A 16,455-nucleotide genomic window follows, 5' to 3' on the forward strand; every position below is an offset into this window, starting at 1 on the left:
AGGATGGTCTCCATCTCCTGACCTCAGGTGATCCACCCACCTAGGCCTCCCAAAGTGCTGGGGTTGCAGGTGTGAGCCACCACACCCAGCCTAATCCTCACAATTTTTAAAGGCAATATTAGCATCCCCTTTTGACAAATGAAGACATTGAAGTCAGAGCTGTGAGGTCACTTTTCCAAGGTCACACTGCTTCTCAGGGACAGGTCTGATTCTAGAGCCTGAGTTCTCTCATCAGCCCAGAGCTGTGCTAGTCAAGGGCTCGGATACCTGAAGCACAGTAAGTTCCCCGTCAAGGGGCAAGAGCACTCGTGTTACTGGAGGTACCAGAGCACAGAGGTTGAATACAACACCCTGCAGTCAGGCAGACAGACATGGGTGCAAATCTCAGCTGTCATATGCTCCTCGTGGGACCTTGGCCACGTGATTAGACCACTGCGTGCCTCAGTTTTCTCCTCTATTAAGTGGGAACAGGAATTCTGATTCATAGGTTACTGTTTGGATTAAAGGAGATATACTTGTCAAGTGCTTTGCCCAGTGCCTGGAAGGAAGTACAAGCACTAAGTGCTTAGTAGAAATTTCCCTTTCCGCTTTTATAAAAAGAAACTATTTTTAAAAGTACATTGCCCATCATAATAAACCAGAACTTTTCCATTTAACAATTAGACAGATGGGGATGTGAATCCGAGCTCTGCTGTTTAGCTCTGTGTCCCTGGGCAAGCTCCCAAGCCTATTTGAATCTAGTTTTCTCCTCCTGTAAAGTAAGGATAATGTATGTGTCAGGAAGATAGATGGAACCACCTCTGTTAAGCACCTTTCTCATAGCAAGTGCTTAATAACAGTAGCCAGTGGGGCCTGAACCTAACTCAGCTGCAGCACAGCACCCCAAGAACTCCCCCAGCCTCAGATGTCCATGGCATGACAGCACCGTGATGTAGGACAGCGCCAACTCTACTTTCAGACTGAATCCTCAGACCTAAATTCCCATGCCCCTTCCATTCACCCATTCCTAGGTGACATCCCAGGCCACACAAGTCACCCACCGAGGAGGAAGCCTGCCCAAGAACAGAACACAGCAGGGCCGGAAGGGCTGGCCAATGCCATCCCATAACAGTGTGGAAACAGCCGCCTGCACAGGTCACCACCCTGTGAATAATTAGAAGGGGCACTTCCCATGAAAGTGTGGCAGGCCAAGTCTCCCTGACAATCGCACACAGACAGACCTGTATAACAGTCACACAGACAGGGCAGCATAGCACTCCAGTTACAGACATTTCCGCAGCACTGCCTTGACATTGAGCAAACAGTTAAACCTGGGGAAATCGGTGCCCAAACATCAAAGCTAGAAATGAATCATATGGTCAGTAAGAGCCTTGCATAGGCTTCTCCCTAACCTGGAACAAGTCAAAATAATAGAGACAGTCTTACATTCCTAGACAGGACCCGTCTCGGGTTGACAGAATCTGAGACAAGTCAAGGTAACAGAGGCAGCTGTTTGAATAGATTCATTGGAAAGTCTGAGGCAGCTCTCCAGACAAAGCTGTAAAGGAGATAAGATAGAAATAATCACTCTGGTACCACAGTAGACAGGCCTTGAGGGTACTGGGGCCCTTTTAATCAGACTTAGCAAGCATTTTTTGCCTCTGACCTTCTAGTTGAAACAAAATTAGTTACCAATAGACTTAGGCAAATGCTATACTGCACATGAGCACATAACCCCAACTTATGTAAGGACAAAGAAAATTGTAACACTTTGAGTTGGTCTGGTGGAATTATCCCCAGCCTTCTCCCTGTATTTGTTTACAGCAATAAATTCCCTTCTTCCCTATTTTGTCTGCTTCTCGTTATTGGGCCTCGAAAATGCAGCCGGAACTTGGTTCTGGGAACAGAAGTGCTCTGGTGGGCAGTCACAGGAAGAGCCACAGCCCATCCCTAATGAAGCACCTACCTCTTCTTCACGTGCTCGTCAAAGTCTGCCATCGACTTGTTACATTTAGGGACAAGAGAATCCCACTCCATTCCCCAAAAGATGTGAAGCACATACTGCAATGGAAAGGCCACAAAAGCTGTTCCACGGAACAGTCTTGCATCAGGTCACTATCCCAGACCACCATCATCTCACCTCCAACCTCCCAGAGACCAGGGCCCCACTGCGATAGCCGGCACCACAGAGCCCTGCCTGGCACATGCGCAGGCCACAAACACACACAGACAGCGCGATTCCAGGCTCACATAACACTGCCCAGAGCCTTCCTTGACATGCTCCTCAAAACAACAGTCTACTCACTGCCACAGCTTTGTAACTCTATTTACTCTCACATTCTTCCTACTCCTCTGAGGTGCTCCCATGGCGTCATCTGTTAGCACATGGTACTTAAATCTACTGCCTTGTATTCTTCTGAGAACATAGCAAAGGAATCCATTTCTGAAGTAAACAAATCAAACCTAAGAAACACTGTCAGTACCTTGACCCTTTTAGCTTCTTTCTTTAACAACAAATAATTTCGGGTCTCCTTCTGAGGGTGAGACAATATGCTGCGTCCGGCACAATAGGGTCCACGCCTTCACATGCTCAAGAGCAAGCTGCTACCCCACACAGAATCCAGACCTCACAGAGCTCAAACCAGGACCAAGGTACCAAACCCAGAACAAGGAGGACTCGCACCTTCACGTGCTCAAGAGCAAGTTGCCATCCCGCACAGAATCCAGAGCTCAGATCAGGACCAAAGCACCAAACTCAGAACAGGGACTCGCAGCATCTGCCCGGCACACTCATCCTCCTCTCAGGCAGCTCCTACAGTCAGCAGGGACAGAGTGCAGTTCTGATCAGGTGAGAGACCCTATTTCCAGGGACTTCCCAACATAAAGCCAGAACCACAGACCAGGTGTCCAGCTGATCAGAGTGGAAGCCTGGAAGGGATGTGGAAGCCCCAGCTCCATCTCCCAGGCATCTGCAGCCTGGCTCAGAAGGAATTTTAGCTGCATTCCTAAACATAGTCCGCTCTTTAAGGATGAAGTCCATTTCTCTGCTGATTTACTTTCCTCTAAGGCAATCTGTGAACCACACTGGAACTCAGTCAGAACACCATCCTTTGAAGCCTGCTGAAACTTCACTTAGGCAAACGTTTCTAACGACATTTATTTAGACATTTTGGCAGCACTTCCCAGACTTCTCAAACCAGAAGGGCTGCATTGGTCTCAGCAATTGTATCTGTAGAGAAGGGCTGAAGACGATTTCAAAGGCCTAAAAAGAGGAACACAAGGCCAGTGCAAAGAACCTGGCCAGGGAATCGAGAGACTACAGCCCTAGTCCTATGGTGTCCCAGCCCTGTGGCCATGAGGAAATGCCTTGCCATTGGTAGACCCCCTTTCTAAGCTCCTGCCATGGCTCAGGATGGGTGGCGAGGGCTCCTGAACCTGTGGGTGGCAAAGAACCAAGCTGCAAATGTGCCAGTCAGTGAACGGGGCTCACATGACTTTTTTAAATGGCTGAGGCAGACAGCATTTCTTTTTCAGCTTTCTCATAGAGTTTATCTCAAACTAATAAACTTTGCAGCATTTTACATCTTTTGAAGTACTCGTAAATACATTATCTAAATTTAAGAGTGTTATTAAACTGACCATTGACTCTTAAAAGAAAGAAAAAGAGAGAGAGAGGAGAGGGAGGAAGGGAAAAAGGAGGCAGGGAGGGAAGGGAGCGAGAGGTGGGAGGGGAAGAGGAGGGGAAGGAGGGAGGGAGGGAGGGAGGGAGATAGATGACTGAAGTATTGACTGGAAACGTGGCTCTATCCCTTGCCCCAACAATTTCTCTACATCCTAGTAAGATAGCGCCTCTTCCTGCGACACGCCCATAATCCAGTTACTGGGATTACAGGTAAGTCATGTTACTTCTGGGAACAATTAATAGAATCTGTTTTCTTTTTTACAATTATGCTAAAATAATGAACAGAACCTACTAATTTTTCTTCTTCTTCTGTTGCTATTACTCCAGTATATAGGCTTGAGATGACAGCACTTGTAACAATTCTCCAGTGCCTTTCTTTCCTTCTTTAAAGTAAACCTTGAACTGGTAGCAGTTTTGCTGAACTATGAATGCTTTCTATATGGTTTTTTTCCCAAGTTAAAATACTTCCCATTAGGTATTTCTAATACAACAGAAATGTTGAGATGTGAAAACTCCATTGACATGCACCCACTCTTCAAATAACTTTCTTCAGCAAGACATTTTTGAACCATCCATCCTCCTTTTCAACTCCCACACCCTCTGGATACCAACATTTCTAGAAATAAGACAAAGCATTTTGTTTCCTGACATAAATTTTGATTGTCCAGTGCCAAAAATAAAGTTGTCTCTTCATGGGGAGAGCCAAAAGCACTCAGAGCTGGTCATTAGAGCTCACATCACACCCCAGAAGCAGGCCAGACCTGTGAGAGGAAAGTATTTATGCAGACACTGTAGTCAAAACCAGGGTGGTTTCCCTATCAGAAATTGTTTTCTGGATATATCTGGCGTTTTACTGGATAGGAACTTTGGAGTCTAACTGCCAGCGCATGATTTAAACTTATCTGGTAACACCTGCTACAGGCATCCCTATCAATGGGACTTCATTCTCCATTATCAGTTTTGTTTGCCAGATTTTCATGTTCCTTGTTAAGTGACCAACCAGGATATAAACAATTACATGGACAGTGCAGAGTAAACACTGATAAAGGCTCCACAGCAATGCTTAAATTTCATTATCCAACACCTCGAGATCCTTAGAGATGAAAGGTAACCAAGTCCTAAAGAAGCAATATATAATTTAAGTAAAATGGGGAAAAGGTCAAATACAAATATGAAATGAAGCTGTCATAAGAGACCCTGAGATGTCTGCTTTCTTTCCTGTGATTCCATTCACATTGTTCCTGTCCATTTTCCCTTTCTCGGTGCCGCATAATTCCCACAGCTGACCTGAGCTTCCAGCCCTATCCAGAAGTTTCCACGCTACCTCTCTCTCACAAGTGTGTGTCTCCTCTTTATTCATCCTCTGTATTTCTGTTTATCTTCATGTCTGTAGATGGTAAAGCCACTCTTTAAATTCATTCTTTAATTGCTCTTTCCATTTTGGTGAGAAATCAATCTCGACCTATATATCATATGAATGTAACGTTCGTGTGGAAAGATGTGTGACAGAACTGAATGGTTCCCAGCATTTAAAGACTAGACTTGGCCAGACATGGGTGGCTCATGCCTATAATCTCAGCACTTTGGGAGACCGAGGTGGGCAGATCACCTGAGGTCAGGAATTCAAGACCAGCCTGGCCAACACAGTGAAACCCCACCTCTACTAAAGATACAAAAAAAATAGCTGGGCATGGTGGTGCATGCCTATACTTCCAGCTACTTGGGAGGCTGAGGCAGGAGAATCGCTTGAACCCAGGAAGGCGGAGGTTGCAATGAGCTGAGATCATGCCACTGCACCAAAAAACAAACAAACAAACAAAAAACAACTAAAAACAACTACCCTCTCATGTATGTTAATAAACCTAACCTGACAGTGTGCTTTACATCCTTCCTATTTCTCTTCTTCTTTTTTTTCTTCTTTTGTGGCAGAGAGGGCAGGAGGGACAGGGGTTGGACACAACTGTCAATTCCAGTCTGATGGAAGGCCCCTTAGAGGCAGCTACCCACACAGAGTGCAGAGGCTGACAGGCTGACCTGCCTAAGAAATCTCCCTCATCCCAGACCTACGGGCCTTCTAGACACATGCACACTCTGTGGGGTCTGCCTCCTGGGAGCTGTGACAGATTAATGGGAAACAGATGATGGGAGGTACTTATCTGATTAACTCACAGAGCTCGTTTTCACCTAGAAAACAGAACCACAGGCAGAAACAGGTCACAGACTTGGGGTGTAAAAGAGAGGAGGTTTTTTATCTTTATTTTTAAAGGACCAAGCACTGGGAGTCTCCTGCTGCAAGGGGAGACTCAGTGTCAAACCCATCTCATGCTGAAGCTGCAGTTGGCCACTCACGAGCCTTTGGAAGAAGATGAACATCTTTGGAAGAATGAGAGATGGTTTCCAGGGCTTCTGGAGAATCAGAGGATCCCGGCATCAAAGAACAGAAAATAGGAAATGTGATGACTCAATGCACCTGATGCCACCAGGGAGAAGAACAGCCAGGACACTGTGAGCTTGGCCACCATGATGTCCAGGGACAGGGCAAAGAGGATGTACCACCCACAGCTCCAAACCAAAGCTGCATGGTAGAGGCAGGACAGGAGCAGAAGCAGCCTCTTGTGGAATGCAGGATAGAGCCAGCCAGAAGCCCAGGTCCAGGGCCTGGAGTCAATGAAGGCAGGGCAGGTGGGCAGAGGGGAACAGATGGCCAGGGGGTGGGACAGGGGTGTCTCCCAGTCAGGGAACAGCCAGCTTTATTCCCTTTCTGCAGCATACAGCAGACATGTGGGGAGTCTGCCATGGAGTAGACCACAGAGGGCCAGCTGCATCTGTGTGGATCCTACAGCAAGCACCCAGAGGAGCCAGGTGCCCAAGCACACACACATCACCATTCAGGCCTCATGTCTCTCAGCACAGAGTACTCCATGAGCCTCATCCTTATTAGCTAGCACAGAAACAGCACCTGAGTGCTGTCAGGCCAAGAATGTCAAAAAGACAATTTGCTGTTTCCCACAGGAAACCTCTAGTTTTTATGGAAATTCCAAACTGACACAGAGCCAAGAAGCAGTAAGGACCACATGAGAATCCAGCTAATTTTCCAAAGGCCAACCTAGGGGCTAGTGAAATGTCAGAAAAGGAAGCTAGAGAGGGGCCTCCCTGCAAGCCAGGAGGGCTCAGCTATGAGAAACCAGCTCAAATTGATTAGAGGGAAAGACACCCAGAGGTGGAAGAAGGTGGTACCTGGGCTGGTCAGAAAACACAATGACGTGGGAGAGAAGCCATGCTCAGATTCACAGACTGAAGAAGAAAGGCAGAACCTGGAAAGGGACTGGAAAGAAAGGAGAGGGGACAGGTGTTGGAGGTCATGAATTACAGCTCATTTTCCACCTTTCGAATATAGAAGCCCAGGGACCCGTATACTGTAGCTACAGGAGGCTCAAGCACTGGACAAAACCTGTACCTCACCGGAACTGCTACCCAATGGCACACATACGTACACCACCTCCATCACCACCAGTAGAAGCGGGTACCGATGCAGGATCCTTTCCCATTAAGACTGCACACAGCCTCAGGACCTTGCTCAACACAGCGCCCCAGGGGCCAACGCTCCTAAATCGGCTGGCTATGAGATGAATCCCCTTCATTACTATTGCACTAGAAGGTTCTTCTTGAGGAAATGTTGCACTGTTCATAATTCGTCTCTTTGCTATAACAATATAGTGTAAAGCACGTGGCTGCATGATAGGGCCTGCAAGAGAAAAATGCCTTGCAAATTATACATTGATGGCTTTTTCTGTTGATGTTTCTGTTGCTGGAAACTGGCATTAATGGATGAAGTAGCCTTCTCTCATATCATTTTCTTGCCTTTAAAAGTTGCCTTTGTCCCTGTGACTTGACCATCTGAGTAATTAGATGCATCTTATGCAGAGATCAGTCACTTCAGCCCCCTTGGCAGCCTCTGCCTGACTCATCTCTGTCCCTCACAAGCAGACCTCATCATCTCATAGGATTCTCAAATGCCTCTAAAGGCCCTTTGTGCCAGGGTTCTTTCACAGCTGCAAGTATAAATGACATTTTGGAAGCTTCATCCAAATTTTACACTTTTGTTTAACTCAATGTTGGACACTTGAAAGGACAGGCCTCCTGGAACCCAGAGAATCAATAGCCAGGGTTTTACTTTCTTAATGGGAAGACAGGATCTGCTTCAGAAAATTGAAGCCCAGAGGTTTTTGACCCAACAAAATGCCTTCAAAGCCAGCCAGTAAAAAACACTCACATATTAACTTTAGGGTCCTAACGACTTCAAACCTTATTTTTTTAAAATCCTAGATACCATTCCTTACCCACAATTTTTTAGTTCCTTTCTTTTCATGATGAGATTTAGTTATCAGAGCCAGTTGGCCCTCTGAACATTTTTCTGGTGTCTGGAAATAGGATCACTTTTCAGGGACCAAAAAATTTATTTTCTCTAGCTAACCTCATAAAATACAGACTTCTCATGTCTTTCATACATGTCTTAATTCTTATCTGTAAGTGTATGCCCACGATATGACCGTCAAAATTTTCATTTCTTTGAAAGATCGAAGCTAGATTAAGAAGGCAAGTGCTGCAGCATTCACTGCAATATCAAGTGGTCATACCAAAAATGCACAAAGAAATAAAAATTACAGTGGAGACAAGCACAGAGGTACAAAAGCTTGAGGCCTCTCTCTATACCAAAATCTCATTCCACCTCCTGCCAAATGCTTCAAAGCCGCTACACTATCAGAAAAGACCTGCTTCAGCTGCTAGCTGTAACCATCAAAGCAGAGCCCTGTGGCCTTCATTTTTCGTGAGGGTTGCTGGGCTGCTAACCATAAAGGCTCACCCACCACACACTCATCCCAATGGGTGCTGGGTTCCAAAGTGAACACTAGAGAATTCCAAAAGCATGTCACCTCTAACTCGTTAACATACAATCCTGGATTCTAAACATTCCTCTACTTAATGAAAACAGGAATGAAGGAGAAGAGAATGTAGGGTGAAGAAAGCATTATTTTAGAGGCATTTACTTGATAGCATTTTAGGCCCAGGAGACAAAAGCTGGTCCTGCATCCTTCCAGGCCAATCGTGGGTGGAAGGAACGTCTTCAGGGGAGTTGCATGCGGCGCTAGGCTGAGACAGCAGCCACTGTGCCCCACACCTATAGCATTACTATTTCAACTATTTCTTCTACGGCAAAGAGGGAAATAACCTTAAGAAGAAACAAGGACTAAAACAACTGAAGTGAAAAAGGTTTATTTTCTCCTTGTCATATTTCCCATTGTCATTTTGACGCAAAATTGTTCCAGGTATTGTTTTCTTTATCCCTAAGAAATCTCAACGAACACTGCCATTCAGAAAGGGCAAGAATATGTCACAACAGGGGAAGGTACTTCATGAACATGATGCACACGTTCCATTTTCTATACATAACCAAAGGATAATATTTAGTGCTATTATAATAACTCTATTCCAGATCTTGCTAATAGTAGGAAATGGAATTTTAAGGCTTTTAATACAAAGGAAAAACTTTTCCTTTTTGGGTGCTGCTGTTAGTTTATTGAGCCAAATCCTCTCATCTGACATAATCAGGCCTGAGGCAATTAATGGTAAAAGCTGATTAAAGCAGAAAATCCTTTTGAAAACAATACATAAAAATTAAATAAACATATATAAGACCTTAAAACATTTTGCACTCGTAGCTATTACAGCGAAACATGCCAGTCTACCTGTGATGAGGCACAAATAGTTCTCTGAATAAGGATCTACCCATTGGAATTCCACGTAGACCTTCTTTTATAATTCACTCCAATAACAAGGTCTGATTTCCAGTCTCAGTTTCTTTGAAGTCTAACAGAGCTCAAGATGCTTATGAAGAGTAGAATCCTCTTAGATTTTTATAATATTCCCCCTCACCTTTTATAGTTATCATAACACATTTACATTGACAGAAATGCTTCTGTAGTGACTAATTTTGAGTCTTTTCCAAAATAGTGAACTTTCAAAGAAGCAGTGACCTTTAGGTAGTCATATTTAATTAGTGTATGAAATATTTGGTACTATTTCATTAAATTACATAATTTGATAACCCAGTGCAATTGGCATAAGGAGGTATGTGAGCAAGCACCCCGACTCCGCCAGCCCCAGGTCAACCCCTAGAGCAGGGAGCACATGTATCCTGGGTTGACTGCGGGCTTGAGGGGCTGTCAGTCTCAGTATGCCACAGGATAAGATGTCACACATCTTACACCTATCACATGGGACGATAGGATACGGAAGTTCATAAGACAAGTCAATAACACAAAGCTGTTTTTTAAAAATCGTGTAACTGAAATTTTTGAGTACATATGGCAAAGGAGTTTCCTTAAAATCATTTGGATTTGGATTGAGCTCATTTTCGTACAAGTCTGCTTTCTGCCGCCTTACTATTCCTAGGAAAAACCAATTCATATTCATGTCCCAAATTTCTGGTAGTTATCAACTGTGTTTCAACAGTGTTCAGTACATGTTTTGTGCCTGGATTTGTTCTAGATCTGGGATGAGTGTAAGGGGGAAGTTTATCCAAAGTCATGTCACAGACCTTTCCTATAGATACACATGATTTATACATATGACATCACTGGGAAAACATGAAGTGGGTAATAAAAAAGCCACTGATTTAATATAAGTGCCCATATACATCGTACATTTACTCAGTGCTACAAGCAGTTGAGAAGCAGAATAGTCAATGTTGGCTGGAGGTCCTACGGGTCTTACCTTGTTTCCAACAAGATTACCAATACTCCTGACACCCTGACACAATTATTCTCTGGCTGCAGAGTCAGGCAAAGGTTGTTACCCAAGACACTTGCAACCTCACCACCCTCCACACCAAATCAAGTGAAATGACATGGATTTCCCTCCATCTCCAGCCCTGGGTCCCCCCATCCCTGGGTCTCCAATAGAGAAGCAGAGTGAAGGAGGGACCAGAAATAATTTCCTCCACTCCACCCATGAATACGTTGAGGCTGCAGACTAGGTCTCAACAGGATGATCTATGCTCTTTCGATTAGAGGATTAAATGAAGACCACACCATATATTGAACAAAAGCAAAATTACTCAGATACTAAAAACTTCTAGGCATAAAGTGAAATTTAGTTCTTTTTTCCTTTTTATGACATTATATTCTTCCCGCAACTTGGCCCAATACAAGGAGGAAACTGGGCCTTCCACAGCAAGCCATTCTGAACCACAAATACATTTGCTCGCTGAAGAGCATCTTGCCCTGTATCCGCATGTACCCTCATCCTGTACTGACCCAAGATTTTCCTTTTAGTCATCTGATAACCACCTGGAGCCCCAGACTCCAATTCCCCACAGGCACTCCTCACAGAGCCACCAGGAGGCACCTGAAGAGCAGGTCAATGCACCAGAGGTTCACAATGGCACAGTCCCCAGAAGAACATCTCCCCCAGCACTGCCAAAAGGAACCTCACCAGCAAGCTGTCTTACCTCACGCTCCAGTCACTAACCAAACAGCAGAGGAAGCTGGAATGAATCACTGCTGGAAATTGTTTCACTAAAACTCTAAGAACTAATGATAGGGGCTAGTGCAAACAGATAGAATAACAGTTAATCTTTATTTTATTCCCATAAGTCGCGTTTTTCATCATGCGTTTAGTTCCTGAGGGCAGATGTCACTCACCGATGCAGGCATGGACCCTCACCGACAGCTGCGTCCTTAGGATGATGCTGTGCTTCTTGCCCCGCCTAACGAGACAGGAGACAAAACAGGGGCATCAGAGGAGTCAGCAGAGACACCTCACGTGCTGTCAATCCACGTGAAGGTTCTGACATACCCACCTAAGTGGGGATCCAGAGAAGCAGAGACCCACACTGAACAAGAATCTATCCTGAAATGATGTTGACATAGCAGGCCTTTCACAAAAATAAAATAAAGAATTCTGACTTTGTTGGTTTGGCACATGCATCTCACTGCCAAGCTCCATCAACTCATTCCATCCACAGATTCTGCACATAGTCGTGCTTGACCATGTTGGGAAAATTTTAAAATCTGTGTCCATGAAGTAAAATTCCTGGAATGTAACAACACAGATCTGCTTGATCATTCTCATGGCTATTTTTACCTTTTGGTGGGGGTGAGGGCAGATATAGGAAAAGGGAACACATCATGGGGTAATCAGAACTGCTTTACTGTGTATCAATTCAAGACTGTTGGCTTTTCTCTTATACTTTTACAGGAAAATGGGAATCTACAAAAGAAGGCTTACAGACTACTTATTATCAGAAATGCCAATTTACCCCACACCCCATCTCACCTCTGCTTCCTTCTCACTGCATTTCTCATAAGGAAGAAAAAGGGCAGACCTCCCCAGTTCCACTCCCACTAGGGCCCATCCTGCTTTATGCAGAGAGGAACCAAAGCACAGAGCAGTTGGTAGAAGGAGATAAACGGGAGAAAACATAAGTCCTGGCTACCCAGCAGGAACAAAGACTTTGAAGTTTGGAGAAAGAGGAAGGCAGTGGACAAAGGAAAAGCAGAGCCAGCCAACAGCACGGCAGCAGGTAGTATGGCAGGGCTCTTGGAAGTGAGATTCCCTGTCCATCCTCACCTCTCCCCACCAGGGCTTAATGTATAACAGAATCTGGAAGTCCTTTCCTGCCTCCTGGTGTGTGGTTGTGTTGGACAGAAGGGAACACAGATCTCACCAAGGCACGCTACTAATACTGTGATTATGAATTCACAGTAATGACTACATCAATTACATTTTTTATTCTTCCAACCAGGAAAGAGACAGAAGTATGGTTTAAACAATGGTTTGTTGATTCTGATATGATTTGGTTGCATCTCCACTGAAATATCATCTGGAATTGTAGCTCCCATAATCCTCACAAGTCATGGGAAGTAATTGAATTATGGGGACATTCTCATGATAGTGAATAACTCTCATGAGATCTGATGGTTTGATAAAGGGTAGTTCCCCTGCACACACTCTCTTGCCTGCCACCATGCAAGATGTGCCTTTGCTCCTCCTTCACCTTCCACCATAATTGTGAGGCCTCCCCAGCAATGAGGAACTGTGAGTCCATTAAACCTCTTTTTCTTTATAACTTACCCAGTCTCAAGTATGTCTTTATCAGCAGCATGAGAACAGACTAATATAGATTCTTTTAAAGAAAAAAGGAAACCCAGCTGCATAATTGCAAAGCATGCAGTAGCCTCCAGCTGAGCAGCTGCTTCAGGTAGAGAGTCTGCATTCAGAGTCCCCTCAAAATTCAGTGAGCCCCTCCATTTTCCTTTGTTCATTTGTTTGTTTTACATTTTTTATATGCAAGGCGTTAGTCTCAAGAAGCTTGTAGCCAACAAACAATGTCTACAGAAGACAAGTTCAAGATTCCTGTAAACACGGATATCTGCAAAAACATATTCTTCACAAAAAAACTCTCACTCTCAAAAACCCTGGTATGAACACTCCTCTAACTCTTCTGACCAGACCAGAAGAAAGTTTTGATTTAAGTGCACCGAACTGAATTATAGACAGCTTTTTGTTTAACTTGCCAAGAAAGGTTTTCTGGGGTAGCAGGGACAGCAGCCAGGAGCAGAAAATCAGTGAACCCCTGCCAGGAGATGGGCTCTAACTGTTAGAAACAGTAAATCCTAGTCTTCCAATCTCAAGGATTTTCTGTAATTTGCATTACCAGCAGTTATAAGTCAATGGTAAATGTCAAATGAATAGGAGACAAAGGACATGCTATTGATGCCCACAGAGAGAAAAAGCATGAGTTGGCTAGGGAAGACATTTCAGAATGCCCCAAGTTCTGGAGAATTTCAGAAAGGGTCCATTCTGTATCTTCTTGTATCTTCAAACAATTGCAAAGTTGCACTTTGAGTGTGTTTCCCCACATAATTCTCTAGACCCACGGTGAGCATGTAGGGTGGTCGCTCTGGGATTCCAGGCCCCTCAGTGAAAACTATGACTGCCAAGACACAGCAAGCCCACCATCTTTTCCAGGTGCTGAGAAACCAGGCAATTGGTTTGTTAAGCTAAACCCTAATGGAATTTAAGAAAGCATAGAAGAAAAAAAAAAGTCCTTTTTTTTAGAAGTGTAATCACAATTCCTCTGCTTCAATATTCTACCTCCTACCTTATCTGCTGCTGTACACAAAATCCTATACATGAAGAAACCTGCATGGAACTGGGAGCCAACGATGGTGGAAGCAGGCTGAGGCAGGGAGGAGGCCCCAGATCTCAGGTTCAGAGAAAAGGAGGGGACCACCTAAGGAAGAGGCAAGTGGGTGAAGAGTGTAGCCAGATTCAGCCAGGTTCACAGGTGGGCATCTGTGACCTCTCACCCTTCCCTATCCCTGCTTCCACCCACCTTTGATGTAGGTACTACTTCTGTGTCCATTTTGTAGATGAGGAAAACAAAGCTTGCAGAAATGGTGTAACTTGCATAAGAGGCTGGTGGAAACAGAAGCAGGGCTGAAAGCACAGAATCTGACTCCACAGTCACCTGCACCATCCTGCCTTTCACTACACAACTGCCTCACTGTATAACCTTCTCTAAGGCTTACAAAGGATAAAAAGAGTCCCTGGGTTTTAGGGAACTGGTGTAACCTTAGTACTAAAACCTAACCAAAAAGACACACTGAAAATCTAAGATGCAAAATCTAAGAAAACATTGGGAAATCAAATTACATCATATGTAAAAATAATACAACAGGACCATATAAGACTTATCCTAAGAGTTCAAGAATTAGAGTCCAATATAACAGTTTTACATATATATAACATATATATTATATACACATATATATGTAATTCTTCTTGACTTCTTAGGAAAAACCTTATTTGATCTTGTATTTTCACATATTGCTTGCTCTCTCTCTATATATATGTGTGTGTGTGTGTGTGTGTGTGTGTGTGTGTGTGTGTGTGTGTGTGTATTTAAATAAAATAAAACAAAGGACATCCACCATAAGGTACCTTTAAATTTGGTAGCTTCCCTCCACCACTATATTTTCTAATTAGTTAAAACTGATATATTGGAGAAAGTTTCATTTTTATGTATTTCTTTTACATATGGCCATTTTCCTACTACCACTGATTCTAAAAATCTTTGTGCTAAGTCGTTTGGCTTCTTTTAGGGAAATAATCATATCTGTTTAAAGATAATCATTTTATCCCTGCCTTTCCAGTAAATATACCCTTTTCTTCTTTCATGGCTAAAACTTTCAAAGGAAAATTAAAGAATCATAGGCATCTCCCTTCCCCACTATGGGACACTATGTCAGTTTGGGTTCAGAAATAATAGTAGTCGTTAACATTTATGGAATGCTTATCATGTGCCAGAAGAGGTTCTAAGTACTTAATACAGATTTAGTCTTCAGAAAATGTCTATAACGTAGTGATATGGTTAGGCTTTGTGTCTCCACCCAAATCTCATCTTGACTTATAATCCCCGGGTGTGAGGGAGGGACCTGGTGGGAGGTGATCGGATCATGGGGGTGGTTTCCCCCATGCTGTCCTTGTGATAGTGAGTGAGTTCTCATAAGATCGATGGTTTTATAACGGGCTTTTCCCACTTTGCTTTCTCACTCACTCTTACCTGCCACCATGTAAGATGTGCCTTTGCTTCTCCTTCACCTTCTGCCACAATTGTAAGTTTCCTGAGGCCTCCCCAGCCATGCAGAACAGTGAGTCAATTAAACCTCTTTCCTTTATAAATTACCCAGCCTCGGGTACATCTTTATAGCAGTGTGAAAATGGACAAATACAGGTAGATAACATGACATTCTAAAGATAAGGAAATCGAGACCCAGAAAAGTTAAGCGATGGAGCTGAAGTCACAGAGCTAGAAAGAGACAGAGCTCAGACTCAACCCAGGCAGTCTGACCCTAGAGTCAGTGCCCCTATCACCTCCGCAGAGCTGCCCCCCAGATGTGCACTCCTCTTATTCATTCCTTCATTCCACTGGTGCCAGTATCAGGGAGAAAAGGATGCTAAGCTGCTTACAGTGAATTCACACTGACAGTCTCTCAAGATTTATATCTTTGGACTATTATTTTCTTAACTCATACATACATATGAGATGTACTCTATGAGATGCACAAAGTATATGGAGCTTTAAGACAGGAATATAGAAACCCCACCTGCATTTCCAGCCTGCTAGCCTGCCCTACAGATTTCAGATTTGCCAGTCCCCACAACTGCATGAGCCAATTCCTTAAAAATAAATATTTCGAGATAGATTACACAGATGACAGAGAGAGAATTGGTCCGTTTCACACTGCTCTAAAGAACTGCCTGAGACTGGCTAATTTACAAGGAAAGAGGTTCAATTGACTTACCAAACAGGTCACCTCTCTAGACACCTTCTCAGAGAGGCCAGTCTGGTTATCTCATCTTCCAGTTTCCTTCACCCTTGATTCAACAAGACATGAGGCAGACGGAATGAACTTTCTCAGTCCACTTCCACTAAGCTAGTGACCACTCATCACAGAAGCTTCTCCCCGCACCTAGCCAGGCCATCACCAGCTCAGTGTCACTCTTCCATAGTCATTCCCTGACACGTTTTTTTATAAGCTTTAATGAGGTATAATGTAGGTACCATAAAACCCACCTGCTTTATGGATATAATTCAGTATGTACTCCCCACATGGCTGGGGAGGCCTCAGTATGTACTCCCCACATGGCTGTGGAGGCCTCAGGAAATTTACAATCATGGTGGAAGGTAAAGGTAAAGAAGCACCTTCTTCACAAGCTGGATGTGA

General features: G+C 44.0%; 1 protein-coding gene across 1 annotated transcript in view; it reads right to left on the reverse strand.

Annotated features, from left to right (window-relative positions):
- FHOD3 (formin homology 2 domain containing 3) overlaps positions 1 to 16,455 on the reverse strand; it is a 432,873-nt gene that overhangs the window by 403,044 nt on the left and 13,374 nt on the right. Inside the window, 1 exon segment of the mRNA XM_017873931.1 lies at positions 11,365 to 11,429. Within this exon segment, the coding sequence (XP_017729420.1) occupies positions 11,365 to 11,429 (65 nt within the window).

Source organism: Rhinopithecus bieti, unplaced genomic scaffold, assembly GCF_001698545.2.
Source record: "Rhinopithecus bieti isolate Rb0 unplaced genomic scaffold, ASM169854v2 scaffold_5260, whole genome shotgun sequence".
Lineage (NCBI taxonomy): Eukaryota > Metazoa > Chordata > Mammalia > Primates > Cercopithecidae > Rhinopithecus > Rhinopithecus bieti.